At 58.7% G+C, this 8,839-nt stretch overlaps 1 protein-coding gene across 1 annotated transcript; it reads right to left on the bottom strand.

Annotated features, from left to right (window-relative positions):
• Positions 1-9: 9 nt before the first annotated feature.
• Positions 10-8,728, bottom strand: LOC118502270 (collagen alpha-1(I) chain-like). Its single transcript, XM_036034299.1, has 3 exons — positions 8,702-8,728; positions 7,179-7,755; positions 10-358 (listed from the first exon to the last, which is right to left on the bottom strand). Exons 1-3 carry the CDS (start codon positions 8,726-8,728, stop codon positions 207-209), a joined length of 756 nt encoding a protein of 251 aa, XP_035890192.1. The 3' UTR covers positions 10-206.
• Between the last annotated feature and the right edge of the window lie 111 nt (positions 8,729-8,839).

Raw genomic sequence — 8,839 nt, 5'->3', positions numbered from 1 at the left:
CCAGGGCCCCAGGCCAGCTGCACTGGGGGCTTCATCACGTGAGAACAGGGTGCGGGAACGTCCGGTGTGGGAAACCAGAGGCGGCCATTTGAGACACGGCCTCAAAGACTTTTACGTGTTAAATTTTAGAAGAGATTTGTACAGACTGAAGTGAAAGAGCTTTCCCAAGCTGCTGAAAGTAACGTCGGTGGAAAAGTCATTGTCTTTCAAGCTCCGGCCATCAGTCTTGTCCCTGGCGTGTAACTGGTCCTCCGGCCGCTGTCTTCCTGGCGGTCTCTCCCCAAGAAAGGCGGCCCCTCTCCGGTGACGCTGTCAGGGGCGACTCCACGCTCCGTGTCCGTGTGGCCGAGAGGCACCTCTGCGACAGAGAAAAACGTGCACATGAAGGTGGAGGCCAATCAGGAAGCCCCTGCTTTCCTCTTTGAACAGGAACGCCGGACACATATTTAAAACAACGCTGACTATGTACTCATAGAAGGATTTAGAAGGAATATTCTAAAGTACGAAAGTGAAAACACGGTTTGTCATTAAAAACATTTAAATGTCACTGTCACACTGAACACCGCAGAAAGCAAGCTGCCGGGTGTTGGCACCCGTCACGGAAAAGGTGAGGGGTGAGGAGGTGCAGACCTCCAGGTGTAGGAGACGTCACGCACAGGTGGCAACGGCCCAGGGAATGCGGTCGACCACAGTGTGACAACAGCACCGTGACAGTGTTGCAGTAACATGGGACTGGCAAGGCGGGTCACGGCACCGAACCACGCAGACAAAGTGGCGTCTCCCGGACGCCCGCTTCCCTTCCGCAAGTCTGGGATTCTGATCCGTCCTGGACAGAGGGTGCCCGTGTGACCACCGATAAAAGCCTGGGTCTCTCCGGAGCCTCCTGGTGGGCAACATTCACGTGTCATCACAATTCGACGCCGGAGCAGCGGCATGTCCCAGGTGAATCCACTGGGAGAAACTACCGGAAATTTGTGCGTGGTTTCCACCAAACCTTCCCGCTTCTCCGCTCGCTGACCACTTCATGGCCTTTCTCTGTCGTTCAGCACGGGAGTGAGTCCAGCGACACCCCAGACAAGGCCGGGGGAGGGGGAGGGGTCTGGGACCACCCACACGGGGACCCAGAGCTACTTTGTTTCTGTCCGGGGGCAACACTTACAAGTAACCCCCTGGGGGAGGGATGGAGCCCCGCACTTTCCTTTCTTGACTGACATGAAATGTACTGTCCACGCCCCCCCACCCCATGGCTATATTGTAGCAACCTGGCAACATCTACTAAAATTAAAAGCAAACACACTTCCATCTGAACACAAAAACAAACAAAACACCCAAAAGCCAACAGTGACAACCCATGCCCCGAAGCAAGAGCGCTGGACTGAGATGCATGGGCAGGTGCGTGGGACAGGAAGGACACAAAACCGGCATCCACAGATGGGAACATCACACAGCGGGAGGCCTCTGTGACAAAGGCGAAAGGCAGGAACGTAGCAAGGTCCCGTCCCTGTTGTCACAGGTGTGGAAACACGGACCTCTCTGTGAGCCCCTGAGCAAGGGCAGTGTGTGTGCGTCTGATTACAGTGGGCTCAGACAGTCCAGCCAGAAAGTAAGCGCGGGGGAAAAACCCCACGAACTGGGGTCCCCACGACCGCCGCCATGGCTCCCCTGAATGTGCCGGCATGGCTCACAGAGCTCAGAAGGGAACAGCTCACTGGCTGGGCTTCAGGCTTACAAGGAGAGGTGTCACTCGGGCACAGCCCGCTGGAAGGGGGGTGAGGGGCGCGGGGTGTGGGAAGGGCAGGGAGCTGGGGCCCTCTGCAGACACATGCCCTCACGTGCCCCAACCCTGCGTGCTCCCCACCCCAGACTCACAGGCCCTTAGTGACTGACCCAGCGCCCTCCACCCGCCCCTACCTGGGGGCGGAGGGGGCTGGAAGTCCACTCCTCCAATCACACGCAGGTTCCCCGGGCCAGCCCCACACTGAGGCTGCCCAGGAGCCTGGCACAGGGCACCTCGTCCCCACACCAGAAACACGTACCGTTTCCCAAGGCTCCAAGGGGCTCAGAAGCCGTGGGATGGGAAGCGGGGCCAGAGGCCAGATGCCTCCCTCCTGCACGCCTCACCCGCCCGTCGCCTGACCCCAGCCGGTCTCCCTGCCCTTCCCCACCTCGGCGCCTGCGCCCTGGGCTGCAGGGCTATCACGGAACAGGCCGTGCGAAACCCCGCTCCGCGGCCTCTGCCCGGCACTCCTCCGCCTGCAGTGCACTCGACCTTGACACCCACTTGGCCTCTCCCTGGGCCCCTTCTGCCGCTCTGCTCGAGAACCGGCTTCCCGGTGAGGCCCACAGTCCTCTGCGCTGCAGCCCAGCCCGGCCCGCGCCCCCACGCCCCTCGCTGCTCTGCGCCCCTTCCCCGGCATTTACTCTGCAGCAGCTGCACACCGCGTGTCGACTGCATGCACTGCCGTGTCTGCTCCCCGTCTGTTGGCCCTCGAGGTGAGTCCCGGAGTCTGGAACGGTGCACAGTGCACGGCGGGTCCTCGCTGAGCACTTGTTGGACAGAAACTCGGGCGGTGAAGTGAGACCCCCACTGACGAGCCCTCTGAAGTCAGCGTTCCCACCAGAGAGGGCCCTGAGCTCGGGATCCAGGACTGCCCTGTCCACCTGGTGGCGCGGTCGGGGTCGGTGTGGACTGGCACGGAGGCTGGGCGATCTCGCAGCCCCACAGAGGAAGAAGACCCCCCCCCAGGACCCAGACAGCAGCTCATCTGAAAACGGTGTTGGGGGTAGCGGGGGGCGGCCAGAGAGGGGCCGGGGTTATTGTGCAGGTGGGGGGTTGCGGGGGAGCCAAGGTGAAGAGTGTCTGTGGGGTTCCGGTGGCCCCCGACTCGGACGGAACCCGTGCTCCGATGCTGCGTCAGGACACCCCAGCCACGTCCCCCACCCCGGTCGGGGGTCGGGAGCGCAGCAGGGACTCGGCTCCTCAACCCCCGACGCAGCCCGCCCACATCCGGAGCCTCCGCTCACTCAGAAGGGCCCCGGAGTCAGGCGGGGGTCACAAACCACAGACGGGTCCGACACCGGACATGCCCGACACCCGGCAGGCACGCGGACCCGCGAGCCCACACCACGACGGCGGCGGCACTGGCTGCGGTGTGAGATCCGTTTAACCACAGGAGCCGACATTCGAGTCTCGAGAGTGGCCGTGGGACGTGACATTTCACCTCCCTCTCACCGCCCTCCCGCAGCTCCTTACGCCGCTGCCTCGGCCGGACTGCAGCCCCCTCCAGCCTCCGCGGGGCCGGACAAACCGCCCACGGGAGCATCGGTGTCCTAATCTTAAAGTTCGTTAACGAGTCATTCTCGGTGGGAAACGAGCAGTTGCCCGTAGCTACATATACTCTCAGAAAACGTAACGTGTGGGAAGTTCTCCTCCACACAACACTGTTTGGGAATGCTCCCTGCACAGCTGGGTGCAAGCACTCCTGTGCCGGCTGGACCGGAGAAGGGGCGCTGAGCGGAAACCCGGAGGCGACGCATCCGAAACACGCGGGCGGCGGGGCTCAGACGTTGGCCCGTAAGCTACAGGGAAGATTTAATTCAGAAAAAGCCAACCTACCCCAGCCCCCCGCCCCCTCGCAGGGGTGGACGTCAGAAACTGTGGGCAGTCCCGAACCCCGCATCCACTAAGGTTCTTCCCGCACGTGCGCACCTCGGGTGAGGTTTAACTGGAAAGCCAGGCCCTGTGAAAGGCCACAGCCAGTAACAGAGAAGTCACAAACCGCAGGAGACACTGCGTGAACGTGCCCCCTCTCTCCCTCGGCGAACCGGCACAATTGTTGCTCCTTCACAGCTTCACGGACACGGGACTCCTTCTTACTGCGGAGTCAGCCGCCGCCGCACAGGGAGGCAAGGAGGTCCACCGCTCACTGCGCACGCGGAGGGAGCACCGCCAGCTTCTCTTCCGTGCGCGTCCGCCACGCTGCGCCGCTGCTCCCCTGCCTCCGGGGCGTTGCTGAGCACACCGAGGGGGACTCGCACACGAGCGAGCGCGGTGGTCCCGGGGCAGTGGGAGGGACACCCAATGGTGGCTAAGTGACCAGCGCGCAGGGGACACCTGCAGTGCGGGGACACTGAGCCAGAGGCGGAGACCCTCGGGGACCGCACTGGACAGTGCGCGATGTCGGGCTGCCCAGCACGGTGCACGACGAAAACTGTTCCTTTCTGGAATTTTCCATCTAATGTGCTCAGGCTGAGGCTGACTGTGGGTAACTGAGAGGGGGGAAGCAAAAGCTGCAGATGGGGGGCGGGGGGCTAGTACCCATAAAGCTTTTCAGAAACATCCCTGCAAACAGCTTTAACGATGATTTAAAGTCATAACTGACATGAAGATTCCTCCAGCCGCAAAAACATAAGGAGAGCACCCAACATGCTCCCCGGACGGCGCTGTCACCATGTCTGGGTCCCTGAGGACACTCTCGCAACTGCATCACTGTCCCCGGGGCGGGGGTGGGGGCGGGGGTGCACCCACCACCCGGTGCTCTCCTGACACTGCAGACGTCGGGTGCATGCCTCGTGTCCGGGTGCCCTTAGCTACTCAGTCCTCCCTTTACCCAACCCTCACAAACCCTCACAGAAGAGTGGGCGAAGCACAGGGGGTTCCCAGCATTCCTGGGTGTGCCCCTGGGTGTGCCCCCGGGGACTTCCAGCAGCCTGATGCCTCCCGTTTGTCAACGACATTGCTATTCGGCTCTGACCACAGGCCAGGGTTCTAATTCTGGAGCCCAGTTTAAGAACTCCCCAGAGGAAGACACGGGTTAACTCGGAAAAAGCAAAGCACAGACACTTTTTGCCGAAATGCTCTATGCATGTCAAATTTTCCTCCTGTTAAAAATGAAATGTGTGATAACTTGCCAAGTTTAGGATGTCATACGGTCATGTAAAGTCGAAGTGACCTTTGAAGATTTCCTCTGGGGTTGCACAGGCTGTGTCCACTCCTTGCCCCTACTGTGTGTATCTACTGAGACCCAAAACCTTCTCACATCATCACCTCCGTGCAAAAGTGATAATAATACACTAACTTCACACGGGCGTCGTTCCTGGTTTCTAGCTGGCTCTGCGAAGATGGCAGACATTAGCCCACGCCTCCTCTCATCCAAGGGCTGCTGGGCCACACGAGGCTGCACTGACAGCCTCTCGGGCCCAGCGCGCCCAGCACACACCAGCCAGAATGCATGCGGACACAGCACGCCAGCTGCCGAGCTGCGGGCTGTCTCTCTGGGGTCTATAATTAAGAAACACCTTATAGTTAAAGCTGTCGGATAACAACACCTCCTGAGTATTTCAGTAACGACAGGTCTCTGTCGAACAGCTTCATCTGCCACTTTATAGATTTCCAACATAGTTCTGGAAAATTGCAGGGTGAAGGGGCGTCTTCCGCGGAAGGGTAGGTGAGTGAGTCCGAAACAGCCCTCTCAGGCAAAAGGACTCTGGTGTTGACTTTGAACTGTGTACGTCCCCTTAAAATAGATTGGGGTTTTCACAGTTCAAGTCTTTGTCCTGCTGACACAGACTTCTAAACCATATGGTTCCAAACTTGTATTTCCTGATGCTACACAGTTTAAAATAAACATTTGACACGAAGTAATAGAAAAGATCTCAAATCACCGTGCATACCAAAACTTATGAGTTTTGTGATTTTCTTTTATTTTTTTAAGGAAAAAAATAAACTAGGTGGAAAAGGGGGCTCCCCTCCCTTTAAAATATCTATCTTTCTAAAAACAACTTTTAATATCTTCTAGAGAAAGGAATATTAATGGAGTGCCTACTAGTACCAAGTTCCATAAACAATTTACCATCTCCATACATTTATAAAAGATTTTTCTCAAAAAGTAGTGAAGAAAAAGAAAGGTCTGTCCTTGGGCACTTATTTTTTTACACCATAGGAAAGAATACACATAGCCACCAGTGAGTTTAATTGGGGAACAAATTTAAATAAACCACTTCCATGGCTTATGAGCAGCAACCATGAGCCTGGTCAAATTGTCCAAACAGCCAGTTTTAAAATCCTCTAAAATGTAAAACAAAAATGTGTTTGTTTGTTTTTTTAGGCTACAATTAACTCCTACCAACAGTGAGTTAGTCTATTTGGAATTCTTATGACAATGGCAGATAAATCACATATTACTTTTGCAAAGTAAGTTGTGTGCATGTGTGTGTGGGTGTGTGTGTGATTTCTCTTTAACAGGAGGACCTCTGCCTAGACCATCATCATGGAACTTAAAAAAAAAAAAAAAAAAACAGGGGAAAAAGCTAACAAGTATCAACTTAGCCAAAAGTTCATTTCAATCCGAATGTTGTGTAAGATGACTACTCCTTTTAAATACTGAGAATTATTAGCAAAGCTTTTCTTTAGAAACCAGAACTAAAAGTGAATCAGAGCCTCATGACAAAGAACTTCCTAAGTTTACTGTTAAACATCCCTCAAAAAACAGCCTTGAAAATTCCTTAAAAAAAAAAAAAAAAGACCTGGGTTGGGTTTTTTTTCCCCCAGATAAAGCAACATTTGGCAAACCCTGCTGTGTGACACAGCGCCTTGCTCTGCGTTTTGCAAGCCTTAATCAGACTGCGCCGATAAAGAAAACTTGTAGCGGGACAACAAACGCTCCGACCGCGCGCGCGGGGCGCCGGCTCCGGGACCCTCCCTCCGGCACCTGCGCAGGTACTTCCTGTTCTGCCAGGACGCTTAAAACACTTGGGTAAACGTCCCGTGCGAGAAGGTTTCGGAGCTAAACATTAACTTTGTATGTGACTCCTACCACCCGGCCAGCGCCGGCCCAAAGCTTCTCAGGGACCCAGTCATCTGTGGTCTCCCCACGAGGGCCCCGGAGCCCGGCGGACCCCTCCGAGCGCCGCTGCTCCGGGCCGTGCCGGGGCGCCCGGCAGGCGCCCGCCTCCACCGCCCGCAGCGCCCCCGAGGGACTCGGTCCTCTCCCGCCACCCGCCGCGACCCCAGCAGCGCCACCGCCGCGACCCGGTCAGCGCGGCCCCCCGGGCCCGGCCAGAAGCGCGGGAGTGGGGGGCGCGCGGGGGCGCGGGGCTGCAGCCGGGGTGTCCCGGGCGGGCCCGCGGGCGGCGCAGGTCGCCGGGTCTCCATCCAGGGCGCAGTTCCGGAGACTTACCTGCGCTCGGCCCTGCCTGCCCCGCGGGGCTCCCTCCCGCCGGCCCGGCGCTGCTCCCTCCCGCCGACACCGGGCTGGCACGCCGACCGCCGCCAACACCGCCAACGCCGCCCCGGAGCGCGCGGGGCACTGGAGCTCGAGCAGCCGGACTCCGCCGCTCGGAGCGCGACCCCGCGCACGGAGCATGCGCACACGCCGACGCCCCCGGGCCTGTCCGGGCGCTGACACCTGCGATCCACAGGTCCCGCCAGCCCCGCCCCTCCGCGCCGCGCGCTCGCCCCGCCTCCCCGGCCTGGCCCCGCCCCCGCCCGCCCCTGCCGACCCCGCCCCGCCCCGAGTTCCTGGGTCTGGACCCAGGCCGGGCGGTATTCCCGCGGGGGTTGGATGGGCGCGAGATCCCGCGAGACCAGGGGCCGGAGCATCTCCCCGAGGGCGGGAGGGGCGGCCGGGTCTCGGGGCCGGGGCGGGGTGGCGGTAGGCAGGGCTCGCTGCGGGGCAGCCGCGGGCCGGGGCGCGCTCCTCCGCGCAGGTGGTCCTTCCGGGGCCCTCGGCCGTCCCCCGCCCCCCCTGGAATGGTCTAAGCTCCGGAAGGCGAGCCCGCCGAGCTCGGGCTGGAGGCTGGGCGGCGGCCCCTGGGGGCCCTGGGTCTCTGGCCGCAGACCCTTTAGTGTGGGCGGGTCCCGAGTACCTGCCCGCGGGGCCGTGTAGCCCCCAACCGGTGGCCCCGCGACTGTTAATAAAATGACAGCTCTCAGAAGCGTGCTGACCCGGTTCGCGGCTGCCTCCTTGCCGTGCGTCGGAGCAGGTTCCCAGCTGCACGCTGCCTGCCGCCTGGGAACTGGGCTGAACCTGGTTTCTTAGTAATAAACTGTTTCCCGGGAAGGGTACCAAGGAAAAACCCACGGTTGTCTGTAGTGTTCATGCTACCTCGGTAAGCAGTAATGAGGTTGCAGAACTCATTCCAAAGCGGGTCCAGGTAGGACCTACAGACTGTAACACTGATTGAAGTAATCTCATGGGTGACTGCGAGTCTGCTTGAAGAAACATCTTAGGCTGCTTTGAGCGAATAGTGCTTCCAACTGAATCAAGGACATTGTATGGAGCACTTACTATGTTCCTGTTACTGTCATTGGGCACTGAAGGAAATTCAGTGAAATTTGAGACATGGTTCCCGCCTTCAAGAGATTTAAAACTTTTGGAGGAGGAGGATAAAAAGGCTACACCTAAAAAATGGTAATAATGACACCGTGAACTCCCCTTAGTTTCCCCAGTGCCCCGTCTCCTGGTTCTCGGATGCCCTGCCTGCCCCATAGTACATGCTCCTCTCCCCGCTGTGCCCTGGGAGTCCCCACGGTCACCGGTTTAGTTGTTTAACATTCTCATGGTCTCCGTGAGCAGTCTCTTCCCCATCAGGGACCTGCCTTCCAGGTGCCCCATGCACCCCGGACTCCCAAATGCACAGTGCATCTTCAGGTTACGCCCTTCCAAGCAACTGCATCTGCGTTTGGACTTCCTGCGGTTACCTTCAACATAGCCTGCATGGACGCCATCCCCCCCCAACCTGGAACCCAGCCCATTTTCATCCCCTGTCTCTGAAACCCACAGGCACCCCGTATTTCATTTCCTTCCTTTCCTCGGTCCTGTTATCAACTCCTATCTGC

This window comes from Phyllostomus discolor, chromosome 8 (genome assembly GCF_004126475.2).
Source record: "Phyllostomus discolor isolate MPI-MPIP mPhyDis1 chromosome 8, mPhyDis1.pri.v3, whole genome shotgun sequence".
Taxonomy (NCBI): Eukaryota; Metazoa; Chordata; class Mammalia; order Chiroptera; family Phyllostomidae; genus Phyllostomus; species Phyllostomus discolor.
The sequence above is the reverse complement of the archived record's forward strand: the minus strand, read 5'-3'. Positions and strand labels throughout refer to the sequence as shown.